Source organism: Choristoneura fumiferana, chromosome 3 (genome assembly GCF_025370935.1).
Source record: "Choristoneura fumiferana chromosome 3, NRCan_CFum_1, whole genome shotgun sequence".
NCBI classification, from domain to species: domain Eukaryota; kingdom Metazoa; phylum Arthropoda; class Insecta; order Lepidoptera; family Tortricidae; genus Choristoneura; species Choristoneura fumiferana.
The window spans coordinates 22,294,227-22,310,841 of record NC_133474.1 but is presented as its reverse complement, the minus strand read 5'-3'; the positions used below and the strand labels follow the sequence as shown (position 1 = coordinate 22,310,841).

Genomic DNA, 16,615 nt, shown 5'->3' with positions numbered 1-16,615 from the left:
TTTTTTTTTTGTTTTCTTGACAAAGAAAAAATACTTGTCCCATATTTTCTGATACGTAAACTGATGTAGGTAGGTACTAATTAGATTTTCTTGGATCTTATTGAATTCCTAACGAACATTTTTATAGTCAAACTGAACATCATATTGATGAGTGACAGTTAGAAATAGAAGAGAATTTAGAAGTACATAATAGCATTATACCTCATTGGTCTCGGTAGATCAAAACATGTTGACACTTTCAGCTTTCATATTTATCTACGCATTTATTACTTACGTAATCCTTTCTATCATTAGAATTAACAACGACATCTGCTTATGACACTTTTTTTTTCTCTTAAATGTGTTTGAGTGCAACATAATTCCTTAATATAGATACTGAAACATATTTAAAGAAACTAAGAAAACATGTCATTACTCTTTACTCGATCGTTACAAGCTTCTATCAGTTTGTAGGTAATGTTTAAAAGAGAAAATGTTTATTATTTGAAGCAGATGATCCTTTTTATATTCCAATAACACCAGCACCTTGACTTGTTGTTAAACCATTACCATTATCGTCTACTTGGTCTTTCTTATTCATTTTTGATATTTTCAGTATAATTATGTAGGTTTTAGGTATCCATCAGCAGTAACGAGTTCTACGCATAACACAACAGTTTGGTTATATGTATATGTATTCAGTTCATGCCAATGAAAATGTCATCAAAAATATATTCGTTTCAAACTTCAATCGATCAAAAAAACAGTCAAGTAAACGAACAATTGTGGTCTGTTTTGCTAGGTATTCTTTTTAACCGACGAAAAACGGAGGAGGTTCTCAAGTCAAAGCGTATGTATTTTTTATGTATGACCACGCTTAACTTTTTATCAAACCCTTTCTCGCATAAAATATATCAAAATAAAGATAATAAGATAACGACAAGTCAAGAATACTTATCGGTTACTTTTTTACTTAAATCTCCTGAGAAATCTATAATATTGGAAGGATTATTTTGAGCTAATACTCTTTTGTTCTAGGTCTAGGGTTGTAATATCTTCGCATCAAGGGAGAATCCGCTTTGATTACATTTGCACCCAAATAGCCTGGTTGTAAGCAAGCAGGTGGTTGCTGGTCGGTGATTGAGCACGACTCGTCACGTCAATGAGTAGAGCAAACAGAATAATTGCTCGGACCGGTCGCTCCGTGACGTGCGGTTTAGTCTGTTGGGCACACATTTGGATTTTCTTATTATGTTATTAAAGCCAGAAGGAGCGCTGTTAGTTCTGGTAAATGGAATTGTTGATGCCTACCATCTATAAAGAGAAGACTCACTGACTCATCAACACCCAGCCTTAATCTTTGGACCTAGAAAGCTGATTTTTTCACAGTTATGTTGTTTTCAAAACTTAAACAAGGAACGAGAAAAAATAATTCGAAATTCAATCCTTGAGGGTTAAAAGTTTGTATGAAAATCTGTTATTTTTGAAGCTAGAAATAAAACTTTGTTTTTAGGCTAACAATTAGAGATAAAGAAGCACGTACTTATACGTTTTCTAAAATTCCACTCCTTCAAACTTGCCAATTCTACAAAGTACTTATATCCGGGTTATCAATTATCCTTATGGCTATATCTGCCGTATTTTACAATATTCGTCCTCACCAAAGGTCACGCGATTGTGCAGTGCATTGTGCATCCTCACCCACATGACCTTCGCAGTGACCTACCACATAAATACTGCAACAAATTAGCAAGAAATAAATTTTGTTTGTTAAATTCCGTTATCACTGTACGTGTGAAATCAAGCTATCAAGCCACAAAGTGGATTCGCGACGCGTACGCATCATTCGTGCGCGTTATTTGATGAACCGCGACGGTAGTAAAGAAAGAGATTCATTTAAAGAATACTCGTATAAAATAAATGAAAATTCGTTTTTTTATTTTGTGTGCAAAGATTTTGAAAATTATGTAGATTGTTTAACAGATTTAGATGTGATTTAATTCATGAAAACTTACAGATAGAGTTGGTTTTTATATGACTGCGATACTTGTGTGTGTGCTTGTATGTTTGTCCGTCTTTCACGTCGAACGAAACGGACCGACAGATCGACGTGATTTTTGGCACAGATATAGTTTACGGGCCAGAAAGTGTCATAGGCTACTTTTATCCCGAAAAAATGCACAGTTCTCGAGGGAACAGCGCGCGATAATCGAATTCCACGCGGGCGAAGCCGCGGGCAAAAGCTAGTAAAACAAATAAATGTAATTATGTAAACAAAGCTTAAGTTATGGGCACTAAGCAACAGATAAACATACTTACGAGTAAATAGATAGACACGAGTAGATATACACTTAAATACATATTTAACACCCAAGACTCGAGAACAAACATTCGTATCTTTCAAACAAATATCTGCCCGATTGGGGATCGAGCTCGAGACTTTCAAGCTCCGTAGTCAGGTTTTCTAACCACTGAACTATCCGGTAGTGGGTATAAATTGAGTGATTGCATCAGGGTTTATTTTATAGTTCTCTTCTTTTTTTTGTTGGCACTTTTACTTAAACCTGCCATTTACGTCCAAACGACTTTCTAAGACAGATTTATTTGTTTATTTTTTCTTTATAAGAGGTGAGCGTCTCTACTCTATCGCACTAGTACGAATAACATTCTGAATACCCTTAAAAAAAAGGTGGATTCACCAATGGCAATGCACAATGGAGATTGTAAATGTGTAAAAAAAACATTAATTTTAGAAAACACTTTTTGCCTAGAGTAGATTATTGATCTAAAAATTAAATTAATACCTTTATTCCGAATTATGTAGCCGTATAAGTACAAAGCCATTGGTTGTAATTACATGGACGTCAAAAATGATCAAAAAATGGGACCTGTGGTCAGTGGCGTAGCTAGGTAACCTAAGGCCCTGGGCAAAAAAAAAAATGGGCCCACTGCTATCAAAACTGGTAAGGTTTTTTGAAGTAAAATCATTATATATACAAATACTTAAAATGCCTAAGCAACTTATCATCAGCTATAAAGCAGAATTTCGAGGGCCCCTGAGCTTGAGGGCCCGGGCACTGCCCGCCTAGCCCCTTGGTAGCTACGCCACTGCCTGTGGTGTAGTGTAGAGATAAACCGCCGGACATCCACTGGGCAGACATACGAAATAATTTTTGCCTTAGCTGTAATGGAGACGCTTGGCTCACTTACCGCGCGCGCTAGACCAATAGTAGCTTCGAAAATGATTACAATAAAAGAAAACAACTCCAATAAACCTTCCATCAAAATTCTAATTTCACAAAAACTCCGCCAGATGTCGCGCCGTGATTCCCGCTTCCTGCACCTGGCTCCGCACGTGCGCCCGCGCACGGCTCGTTTTTTGCTCAACCCTTTAATCTTGGTCCTTTTTACGCTTGTTTTAGAATATGGCATATGGTTCCGGCGTTTACAAGGGAAGGTATATGATTATAAGCAGGTGGATTGACAGCTGAAGCGATTATGTTTAGTAATCGTTTTTGCTATGCAAATCAACTGGACGTTGTGCAAGTTTCAGGGTCAAAGTGCTTCGTAGTTCCATAGAATAATCAGGCCAATGAAGTATATGTTCATCTTTAGATTCTCTATAGCATCCTAATAATATTGCAAACCCGTAAAAAGTAAAACATTGGCTAACTCTCACTGCAAAGGGGAATTCGGAAAATTTATTCTTAGTGTTTTTCTGTGATCCTCAAGGATTATGTCTGGCAAATTTCAAGTAGGTATCTGCTGAGCTACAGTAGTGCAGTACATTACAGATAATACACGATAAGTAGACGAAAATAAGAATCTTTTTATCCCGAAAAATTGCAAAGCTCCTACGAGAAATCGATCATTTAACAACCACTGTTCACGACTAACACTCTTATAATTATCTTTCATTCGTTTTCTATTATTTTGTCATAGGTACTCTGGCAGAAAAATTGACATCTTAATAGATACAATGCGTCACCTCCGTAAGACGCGTTAACAGGATATAACATTGTGTTGAACTGGTGACAAAACCTCTTTATTGATTCAGTTGCACGGACAAAGCATTTTAGACACTTCAGGAGTCTATTTCAAAACAAGCTAGGTATTGCGTTTAACATTTCCAACTTATCTACATTCCACTCGAACTCATTGCAGCACTCGAATCCTGACCTCATAAGTGGCGCAGACGCTGCTATTTTGGATTTATTACGACACAACTGTAACAACATTGAGGTGTTCAGAGGTCTCGTCTAGTCGTTCGCTTTTTGTTTCAGCGTTGTTTGTTTGTACAGCAGTTAGTTGGGGAATGGTTTTGTCTATTTCTGGTTGACGTGAGCTCAAGAGGTTGCAGTAGTTTTAAACTGATATAGATTTGCATGACTATATATTTTTGCCTACGGACGTCTAGGCGAGGGGAGTGTCTTCATCTATTGTTAGCATTCCATTCCACGCAAAGTGGTTCACTTTGTCCTTCCTAAAAGTGAACTGCTAGAAAATGGAATTCACTCCCATCATCCGTATTATCAGCCAGATATAATCTTAGACATGGTTTCCATTTTGGCTTTCTGCACTTTTCATCAGTTGCGATAGGTAATACGCTGGTCGACTTACTGCAACAAAAAACTTATTTGCCATGTGCCATGGCTAGAGTTTCCTTCACTTCCGTAGATAACTTTTTATGTTCTTTTACACAGGATGTAGATTGCACAGGGTCATTGCAATAGTACGGTATCACTATTTACTAAGTGTGGCTAATGTTACTCCAATCGATTCTCGACAGGAAATCGAATGGATACGTTATGGCGATGGATTCTTGTAAATCCATTATGCTAGTTGTTATGGCTACTTAACACCTATTATGCAACGATACACGACTGTCTATATTTGACTAACTGTAACGTCCAGTAATGGCTTGTAATAGTCCCTAATATTGGTAAGTGTTGACACAAACCGACTTCCGGGCTGACTGGTTAAATAAAGCTCTTGCTTAGGTCAACAGCAAGTCTGATTGGTCAATATGTCGCGCGAGCGCTTCCTATTGGTTTAATCTGGCGTCCTACGGCACCGGTATTGATACCGGCGATTTCGGTGATGACAGTGAGTTTATGCTCTGTTTGATCCGAAATTTTCTGTAGTAGCCGATATAAACAGTCATGCGTGGCTTTTCACTTGAAATGGTGCCAATTCCTGACTATTAATTTACGAGCACGTAGAAGAAAATCTAGATTAGGCACTTTCCCTTTGTCATCGAAGTTTTTGACCTGATGCTAAGTGACCACTACCCATCGTACAGGCAACACTAGAGGATTGCCGATGCATAGCCTAGAGGTTATTAGTAGGCGTGTAGATACAAAAATAAATCGGTATTCATTAAGCGAAAACAACAAGGGGGTTCTTACCAAATAAAGGACATGAACAATTTGTACGCGAAGATGACAGCAGCGTCATCTGTTATCGTTTATGAAAATATATTATTTAATTTACACGAACAGGACGCCGCTAAATTGAGTGAACGAGGTGTGACGCGCGAGCAGGAAATTAGGAAATGGGAAGCACGGGCTCGCGCTCTTGTGCTCATTATAGGCTAGGAGACTTTTTATAGTACAAGAGTTTGATCGTAATTTGTATATCCGCTGCATTCCGATTCAGCGTCACGATGATTTGTGACGCTCTTTCAAAGCGTAGCCGTAAAGAAAATGAGGGGATTATATCTTATATCTCAGATTTTGTATTTTTGTCAGGTGTTTGAGGAAGTCCGGTGCGTTTGACTTAATATCACTATTTTTATTTTATTTATTCAGTTTAAAATAAATGCATATCATAAACTTTGAAATTTTTCAGTTCGTTCGCTTAGTGTGTTCATTTCAGTAAATTAATTTTAACGACTAAATTAAAAAGGATGCAATTTAGCTGTCTATCGCTTTATTCATTTTTGCGGAAACGTTAACTGAAGTGTATAAAAATGTTATTGCTGTGGGAGCATAATTAAATGCATTTGAAGGTTAATTCTTCTTTGTTTAACAAGAAACAGTCAGCAATAACAATCTTCACAAATGGTTAAAATGAGTATACTATTAATAATGCCGTTGTACTATATCAATACGAGTGTAATAACTCCAAAACTGTCCCATTAGATTTGGATTCAAAGACCGATTTGTCTTGACTCGTGACAACCGCTACGATTTTAAAATTAGATCAAAACTACACGCTATCTAAATGCCGTCATCCGACATTTAACCCCATCACTATCACTGTTACTAAAAAATCAACCTTATTACTTTAAATGAGGGTTACAGTAGCGGTAGCTAGTGCTGTAGCCTGTAAGGATGCGCCGGCGCTGCCGTACGGTGGTCGATTTGTCGCGCCATACTTGACCCGCGACGCATCCTTCCCGCTCGATTGTGTAATTTGTGTAATTGTCTGAAATACGCTACGCACGATTTTGAGGATCTGTGGCAGTTCGAGGTATAATACAGGCTACGAACAGACACGTAGCCCCAGCCCCGTGGTTTGACCTATAGTCTTTCATGTAGAGGGTCGTGAGTTTGAGTGTAGACTTGCAGAAGACTCGGTATTTTTCGGAAAAATATGTGCGATTTAAACTTTATCTGTGAAACAAACTATTACAAATCAATTTAACGGTTTGCGTGCAGTTTTCAATTCAAACTGGGTTAGCGTTGGAAGCACAGTCCAAACCCTTCCATTTTAAGAAGAAACCTGTGGGCCGTATACTTAGATATGGACTGAAAAAGAGGCATTAACTTAGTCTATATATTATTATGCTAGAGACAAATAAGACTCTCTTACTCGGGAATTAATTCGATCCCCAGGCATAATATCGGCTTGAAAAGAAAGATCTCTTTATTCTGCACGTCCCTTGCATTACTTTCACCAAAATCCAAACATTCTTTTGAAAGTGACCATAACTAATCCTTATATCATACCTAGAAACAGTCTTTTTGCTCCGCGCATAAATTATAATCTGATTGAATCAAAGCGACATAACACGCAAAAACCACAATACGGATGCAAGATTTGTCGTCGACAAATCACCGAGACCGAGACGAGTTGCTGCTCTGCACTAATGACTGGTCTACGCCTTTTTTCTCGCATTTTTTAACTTGAACGCACTAAAATAACTAACGGAGAGTCAGTCTTGGGTATAGTCTTGCGTCTGTATGAGTCTGGGCATGTATTATAACGTGGAAATTGTGGTATCATCTATCTATCTATCTAAAATTGTGTCAAAGCGTCAAATGCAATTCTGTACATGCATTTAAAATTTGTTGTTGCTATGCTGTTCATGCATTTAGAATTTGACTAGTGATGATGTAAGTACGATCCAAAATTTTCTGTCGTTGGGAATATTTAACAGTATCTTATCACAAAATGTTTACAAGATAGTTTCTGTTCTAACTCAGAAAAATCATGAAATTCTGTTTTATTCGCTGGCTAACCTTTACTTTGGCTAGGAGGTATCGTAACTTTATTTATCTTTTTATATTTATTAATTTTCACGTATTAAGTCGCTTCTCGCAACATCACCAAGTCTCATCAACTATAGCTCGCGTCTCTTGTCCGGTACAAGTTTTTGCGTTTCCTCCAAGTCAAGTTCACGAAAGATTCTTACCGGCACTTTCTTCCATTTAATTTGATCTTGTCGTTAATGTTGCAGTGCAAAAGGCGACACTGCTTTTTGCACGTGTTTATTCGTTCCTTCCTGCTTTGGTATGGGAAACCTAAACAAGAAAGAATGTTAATAATGGGTTAAGTATCTTCTTTATTGATGATATGATAGTTTTCATTGATATTTAGTTTCTAACTATTGAATGCCACGCCACGTTCGCGGGTGATCTCTTTCAAGAATTCGTGAGTTGTTATGTCTTAGTCAAGGTTAAGTTTTGGTGCATTCTGTCCATTTTAACTAACAAAATAAGTGTATCCTTTAGTTAAGTATAAAGGCAAATCTTCTGTTGCTCTAATAAAAACCCCATATTTCACCCCAACCAGGCGTATCAGAATAATTGACTCTCGCTTCCTGTCCATCGTTCACTTGTAAAAAGTTAGGAAGCGATACCTGTCGATGGAGTGCCAATTGTTGCGCAAACGCATCGCTTCCTGCAACATTGTGTCGGGCGTCCATCGGTCCCTGGTACCGACAAATAAACACGCGTGATTTATTGCTAATGGGGAAGTGTGAAGCGATACATAACCATTGTGAGAATAAGATAATCGATAAGTATAGAAATGAATTGAATGAAGAAATTGATGATAATAATTTTAAAAGCAGCTTGTATTGACAACAAATTGTAAAGGGTGCAAAACATCCTGTATTGGTGTATCTATTTAATTTATTTTAGACGTGTATTAGGTAGGTACCTATAACGTACGGTTGCTTATGTATATGTGTATATAATGTGTGTAGATCTATTTTTGTTGTGTTTTGTTTGATATTACGAACTGCTGCTGATGCTTTAATCTAGTTCTTGCTTCTTTCTGTAAAAAAGGCTGCCTGGAAGAGATCGCTCTTAAGGGATAAGGCCGCCTATTGCTTACCTTGTAGTTTTCTTTCTGCGTACCTGTTTTCTTTCTGTGTAGATTCATTGTATTGTATTGTATTAACTATCTTTTAGAGGCAAGGTAAACAACTTAAACAACGGTAAAGCATTTGATCTGAAAAATCTTAATACTAATAGTTTGTTTGAGTTATAGATAATTTTACTGTCCAATAGTACGTAACTCTTATACACTTGCAGTGTAATTCAAAGCACACGTTACAAAGCTCTTGTGGTCACCGCGGTCAGTATGTTATCCTTAACCGTGCAATTAGGACCGGTGTATGATCGATCCATCCATAGACCTAAAAAAACGAATAGAAGTGCTATCGTATGCATGTCCACCTAGGTAAATGGATTCCGGTGTTCATGAACGAAATGAAATATTTTTATGACGAGAACACATTTAACAAGACACATAGATAAGTGATCATTTCCTTCATTTCTCTTATAATGAAAAAAGTACACTATGACCTGCCTTATTATATGCGTGTAAAATTTCAATCAAGTAATACACTCAAACAAGATGACCTGCCTTATTATAGGCGCCTCGGAAGCCAAAAAATATTTCGTGCAAACTTTTATTTTACTTCGTTACAAACAGCCTGGATGTGGCTAAAAAGCTATAGTGCACGCACGGTCACATTTTTTGCGCGTGTCACTTCTATTCATCTTACTAAATACTATAGGTAGTTCTACCCGATCCTACGGGCAGTGCTCCCTGCTCGCATGAAAGCCAGGGTTTCCTGGCAGGTGTCGGTTTACCAAGGGCTAAGGGTTCGGCTTCCGGCGCTCAGTTGCGCCCCGCGCCGCGGCCCGAGCATGTCCCTTCACGAGTATAAGCCCGTGCCTGCCCCGCGCGTGCGCTTGGCCTTCCATCCGCATAATATACATGTGAGTTGCCGTGTTTTGCGTGTTTGGTGTGATTAGTTCTTTATCGATGAACTAAGTAAATTGAAAAGTTTAAATTGATCAATTGTGATTTGTCTGGTGTCTTTTCATTTCCACGTTTTGTATCATAAAATTAAATAATTTATTTGGCCTAAAATATATTTAAATCTGAAACTGTGAACTATTCAAGATTTATTTCAAGACCATTGTGTACATAGGTTAGGTTAGTTTTATAATAATCCTGAAACATTAACCCTGTCAGGATAATAGATTATGAATTTGGCCAAAGGAAATATTTGGTAAACGAATCATTTTGTAAAAAATAAATGTTTTGATTAAACATTAGTGAACCGTTTTGTTTACGTTTGATTCTAAAGGTGTAAAATAATTGGTGTAAAATCATTTAATTGTTGTAGTTTGAATTACATTTTTTTTTATAATTTTAGTGTATTTTTTAAATAATTATACTTCGTTAAGAGCTGTGAAAACGAATTTAATTAATTACTTTCTTTGTCTTATTGTTCTTGATGTTTGCATCAAGACTATTAAAGCGAGAAAAACACAGTACGATTTTTTTAATTTTAATTAAGTAGATAGGTCCATTTTGCGTCTTTGTTTGCGTCTACCACTGGTGTACTGAACGCACATAGCTTGGGATTCGTCTTCAGTCGTCTAGCTTGTTGCCTTATTATAATCTTCTTCGTATTTATTACTTACCCAATTTTCTTAGGGTATATTAATGTTATTGTTGTATATTTAGTTTAGATAGTCATTGCCCCCTACTGCACCAGTGCACCTTGCCGGTTAGAATAGTTCAATGTTTGCTAGTGCTTCCTACAAAAGGCTTAGTTGGTGCTACCTTTCTACCAATAGCTGAATTAAATAATATGGATACCAAAAAACCTTCGGGTATAACTGTGAGACCAAGACCCAGTAACTCTAGACAGAGAGGCGTTAAGACCGGCTTATAAGTCGGTAGAAACCTGATTTTCCGCAATCCAGGCATTCTACCGCGTTGAGCAATCGCCTATCTAAGTATATAAGGTATATTGGTACTGTGGGACGCATAATATTCCAAGGATTGCGCGATCGTTATGTAGGTTAAGGGTTTCTATAGGTTTATTGTAACCGCGTTAATATGTTTCATTAAATCAAATATGTACTTCAAATACGCTACTTGAATATTACTGAGGGAAGTAGCGAGAGAAGACAGCAAAGACGTATTGGCTACGTTACTTTTTATGCCCAGTACTACTGTACCCCACGTATTATGTTATTGGTTTATGTGCGCGGATCAAAAGACTAGTTATAGGTTCTAAAGCGAGGAGAACATGTCTGTAAGTTCTCTTAATTAATGATAAAAAACGCATAAAATTAACAGATTACAGGACAATGCACAAACGCAAAATTATCCTTCTCTTGAGCGATTGACGGGACATTAGACAGAAGAAATAAATAGACGAGTAGTACCAGATGTTTGCCGTAGAGTAAAAAAAACCACTAACAAAATTATTCTCTTTGTCCACAGACCACAATCAAAGTATTCGCGCGCTGCCTCCGCCCAGACATCGAGTATAAAACCCTGTCGGTGACTTGGGGCACTCGGGCGCAGGAGGTGGTCTCGACGCTCCTGGGCAAGTTCCGCATGCGCCACCGGGACCCGCGCCTGTTCTACTTGAGCATGGAGGTGCGCGTGCGAGCCGCTGGTCTGCGTACCACGCTTGTGCTGGACGACGATGCGCGTCCTGCGGCACTGCAGGCTTGCCATCCGAAGGGGGTACTCCAAGTAAGTTTGAGAGATTGAACCTATGTATAATTTGAGTGACTACGCCAGAGCCCTAAAGGAGGGTTACATTTTTTACCGTCTTGTATATACGAGTACTATGTACGTCCAGTTCTATGTTCCTACTGGATTAGGAGGTGAGGTTTACAAAATTACCTAATTTTTGTATGGATTATTCATTCTGACGTTGCTTTTGTCACGTAATCCAGGGAGTGTGTACCTAGTTTTAGATTTGTTTTTTCTGTCAGTCGGTCAATAGATAAACGAGAAAGAAGATTGCCTGAATTCATCTTGAATACTTCATAAAAATGTTTACCTGCATCTTTGAGATCCAAATATAGCATCATCATCGCCTATATACGTCCCACTGCTGGGAACAGGCCTCCTCTCAGAATGAGAGGGCTTATCCTTGTAGGATTTAGTTCAATTTATGTCTACACGAGCTGAATCAATAACAATAACTTTGAGCTTAGCCGACTTCACATCTAGACCGAATGTTTACTACCCATTGCCATATTTTCCTAAACATTGGCCACTTCTAGATCCTCATAACCATAGACTATTTTCGAGCTATTCCAAACATTGCCACATAAATAACCTCGGCGCGTTCCTCGGACCACCGGCTAGCCGCTTAAAAAAGGCCCACTTTTGTCTCCTTCCGTTCTCTATTTTCGTAGCAATAAAAAAGTTAAAACACTCTTGGCCATATGGACTCCGTTGTGTTGACACTCTTAATTACGTTCCGTAAACATTAGAGTCTACTAGTTATCGCCCACGACTTTGGTTGGTCGGTCGTAATAAGTTAATTCCACACTCATAGACAACAATTAATACCTAACATACCAATCAAATAAATAATGGCAACTCTACATCTGACAAGCAAGACGTGTCAGCGCAACGTTTGCTTAAGTCTTTGTCATAATCATAAATAAAAAGGTGCCATCAGCCAAATAAGTGGTCTATCGATTCGCGCTGTCATCGTTCATCCACCATTACCTCTCATATTTCGTTTTCTAGAATTTTTCTACCGTACAACGGCAAAAACTACTAGACACTGGCGAAATAATTGTCCTCCGATGGACAGAACCATATTTTTTTAAAGAAACAACAACAAGTGGTCTATCAATTTTTGAATAAATTCCTATCAAATGAACATGATCTATTGGCATTTGTTTTATGACATGCAAACGGTTATCAACTTTAGGGTGGTAGACCACATAATTTGGCATAACGTTTTCTTTAAAATTAAATCTAGTGTCAACCGCAACCGTCAGCGAGAAGGGAGAGGAGAATATTTTTATTATGATAATTTTATCGCTTTTGTAGCCGAGCGACAAATTTTTCATACCTTCTTCTTCTCTTTCTTCCTTCTTCTTCTTTCTTCTTCTTTCTTCTTCTTGATACTTGCGCGCGGTGGGACTAGAACCTTAATCGAATTCAATTGTGGCAACTTTTAAATTTTCCTAGAGACTGATTGAATCTTGTTAATGCGTCAAAAATATACTAAATATTAGATTAAATTAAATAAAATAATAATAATAAAAAGACAAAGAAAACTTACATAATAAACCTTAACTAAATATATCTATATGTTCCCATTTTCCTAGATAAAAACATTACTACGTCAGTCTCCGGGTTTTTATGCGATATTTTTCATAAACGTCTACAAACTTTCACACATAATAATGTGTACGTATAGAATTATCATGTTAATGAAAGTATCCTCAGAATAATAGATTTAAAAAGATAATCTTTGTTTGTACAGGTTTTAAAGGTTATTAAGGGTTGAGGAGGTATCTTTAGAATGTTCCTACCCTACTATAGAACCCTACCCTATGTATTAAAGCCACAAAAAATAATTTAAGTTTTGACGACATCTGCCAAAGGCCAAATGGTTTAAAACAAGAGGATTACCCATAAGCCACTTAAATCTACCTAAATGTACCATGGCTATTATATACCTTTCTGTACTGCTTACTAAATAAATATGTGTCGGTGTTCAATAAGAAGTCATTGTATTGTATCTACGGCTTGTGCAGTCTATTAGTAGAAATGTATATGTCGGCGGCCGATCGTAAAATCCGCCAGATCACGAAATTCCTAGGCATATCGTGAAATGCCGCCATTTAATGATATGCCTAAAAGTTGGCCAGGCATATCACGATGTGCCTGAGAAACAATACGGCAAATCGATTAGATTAGAGCAACGCATTCGTCGATATTCCTAGCTCTATACCGGGCAAATCGTGATATGCCGAAAAAAAGAAAAATTTAGATATGACGAGCGAAGCGAGGAGTGGTTAGTATGAATTGTGACCACAACGCACGAACCGAGCGAGCGAAGCGAGCGTGCCTCGGCAGCGGCTGGCGAAGTGCCTGTACCGATATGGCGGCGTTTCATGATAAGCCTATAGGAATATCATGATCTGCCTAATCTGGCCAAATCATGAAATGACGGCGTTTCATGATATGCCTAGGAATTTCATGATCTGCCTAAACGTCACTAGGCAAATCGTTAAACGGTGAGCTTTGAACGATATGGCGGATGTCCCTTAGCCAATTCATGAAATGGCGCCATATCACGATATGCCTAGGACTTTCCTGATCTGGTGGATTTTACGATCGGCCACCGACGTATACAACCGACCAGAAACAGTAGAAAAAATCGACCAAATAAAATATTTCAGACCACATTTGTCTTTTTCGGAAAAGTTATTCGTTAAAAAGCGTTTCGTCCTTAGTTTTTTATATTATGTATTGTGATTTTACTAAGAAACATTTAAGGAAGTTGGCTGTTTATGTTAAGTTACTTGTTTTACCTTGAATTCCAATATATTTATTCACAAACAATTTTTTAAGCGAGAAAGTTGTTGGGTTTTTCCATAGAAATAGCCGTAGGTAACCGAATTTTGATATCAAGGTACCTCTTATAGTGCTATAATAAGCGAGTACTGCCTTTTCGCAACGTAACGTTTAGCAACCTGTTTCATGTCGCAACTTTTCATTTCGCAAACTCTGAAACTGTAAACATTTCAGGATTTATTTCAGGGCCATCGTGTAGAACCCTTTGGGTTAGGTTAGGTTAGTTTTATAAAAATCCTGACATATTTACAGTTTCAGAAATATTTAACAGTTGGGAAAAGTAAAGTAGCGAAATGAAACAGGTTGCCAAACGTTATTCGCCGAAACATTAGTAAACCTATAATAAGCTATAATAATAAGAAAAGTCTAAAATAGAAGTTTTTTAAGTGTGTCTGCCTACAGGGTAGGTATGTCAGTAATCATCTCAAATTTCCTCACACACCATACGTTTTGCTTAGGAAATGAGCTCTGTTAACACTGGATGTTTATAGGTACCTACAATTTTGTACACGTATAACACAGGGTAGCCAGTTTTTTACTTTAACATTAATTGCGAACCTTTCTCCATTGCAGGTTCTCTCTCCAAATGCGTCCAGGCGGGCTGGTGAAGATCTATGACTCTGCCCTGATGTCGTCTTCCCAGTACAAGTGCCTGCTGACCAGTGACAGGACCACGGCAGACGAGCTGCTTGCCATCTTGCTACAGTGCTATAATTCCACTGAGGGCGTTGAACGGTTCTCTCTGTATGAGGTAAATATTGCCAGTTTTAAACTACGCTAAACTAAACTAAAAACATAGTGAGAAAACTTGCACAAACGAAGCGATAAGCATCTTGAGTAATGTGGCGTGTGTGTGATGTGTGTGTGTGAGTGATGTGTGTGTGTGTGTGTGTGTGTTTAATGTGTGTGTGTGTGTGTGTTTTTTTATGTGGGAAGTTCCCAATCCGAGCTTTCATTCTAAGAGGCCTGTGGCTAGCAGTGGGACGTATACAGGGTGTAACATTCATTCATCGGTCAGTATGGGAAAATCTGAAACTATAATACATACGAAGATAGATCCGTTCTTAGGAACCATGTCATCGATTAAAATAACAAGAAAAACTGCATCCATACATTTTCAAAAATTTCTACTCAGCTCGGGAATCGAACCCGGATGTTTTGATAAATAAAACTTACATTATTAAAGAATATGAAATACAATGCATTTTATTTATCTAGATATCGTACTTCATAGTGACATTTATTGGTTATGACCCCTGTACTACCGATATCGAAACAGAAATAATGTATGTTTTATTTTCAAAATGACCGGGTTTGATTCCTGAACTGGGTAAGTTTTTTTTTGTAAATGTATGAATTCAGTTTTTCTTCTTATTAAAATGGTTCCTAAGAACAGATCTTCGTATGTCTTATAGTTTCAGACTTTCCCATACTGACCGATATGAATTTTACATTACATCCTGTATAGGCGGGTGATGATGAGTTTTGAAGTAAACTGCCGTGAGACTCCGAAATAAAAATTAATTAAATAAGGTGTATGTACCTACACGGGCATTCACGTAGACCACAGACTTTGTTTCGGTTGATAGTTTAGTTGGGCTTCTTAATCAGTATAAAGATTGTATGCAAGTGCGCAGACTATTAACGATTTATTAGTTTTGGATATGCTCAAAGTGCCTGAAGCTGTGATGAATGAATGCGCTCTGGTAAAATATTGCTATTCCAAAATTATAGGCGCTTGTTTGAATCATCTCGCTCGGATCACAATGCGATATTACATAACAAACTATTTAGAGCTGTTTACACACTGTGTAATTCTGAATACTGGCACTGGAAAGCGGATGGCTTGGCAATTGACACCTGAAAAATAATTATTTTAACCGTATTTTTTTTCCTTACCCGCATTGGCCGATGTTCAAAGTGCAGACGTTATTGGGTACTTAGGTTTTTGATCGAACGCTCCTGCAGGTTAAGGTTTTTTTTTATATAAAATTTTGACATGAAGTGCTCTTCCCTTTGATGCACTACATTCTGAACATTGATCAATGTATGGAAATATTTGTTGATCACAATATTTAAATCCATTAAAACATACTTAGATATAGAGTGAGTCGCTTAACTTCAAACTCAGATAAATCCACTTTAACCATTTGGGAGATAATTGAAAAAAAAAGTGATAATATTGTTAATTCGGTGATTTCAAAGGCAGTATTTTTTTATTATGGCTAAAGCATTAAATAAAGCGATCCTGTTCGGCAACCTCAGCATTTAAACCATCCATTCGTTACAAAAAATAAATGTTGATTGTGTTTACCTTCGTTTGATATAATCGATTGCACAGACTGGCTAAAACCAAAAAGTCTTTTCTGGGAAGTTGCATACGTTTTTATAATAAAATTCCAAAAAATATTATAAATGAAACCGATACAAAATTCAGATCTATTGTCAAGAAGACATTAATATCAAAGGCGTATTATAAAGTTAATGATTATATCATGGACAGGGATATTTGGAAATAATTCCGATCCGCATTAGC

At 37.4% G+C, this 16,615-nt stretch overlaps 1 protein-coding gene across 1 annotated transcript in view; it reads left to right on the top strand.

The window, feature by feature from the left end:
• rau (RA domain-containing protein rau) overlaps positions 1-16,615 on the top strand; it is a 125,073-nt gene that overhangs the window by 106,801 nt on the left and 1,657 nt on the right. The window contains exon 4 of the mRNA XM_074086199.1: positions 14,653-14,830. Within this exon, the coding sequence (XP_073942300.1) occupies positions 14,653-14,830 (178 nt within the window). The remainder of the gene's footprint in view (positions 1-14,652; positions 14,831-16,615) is intronic.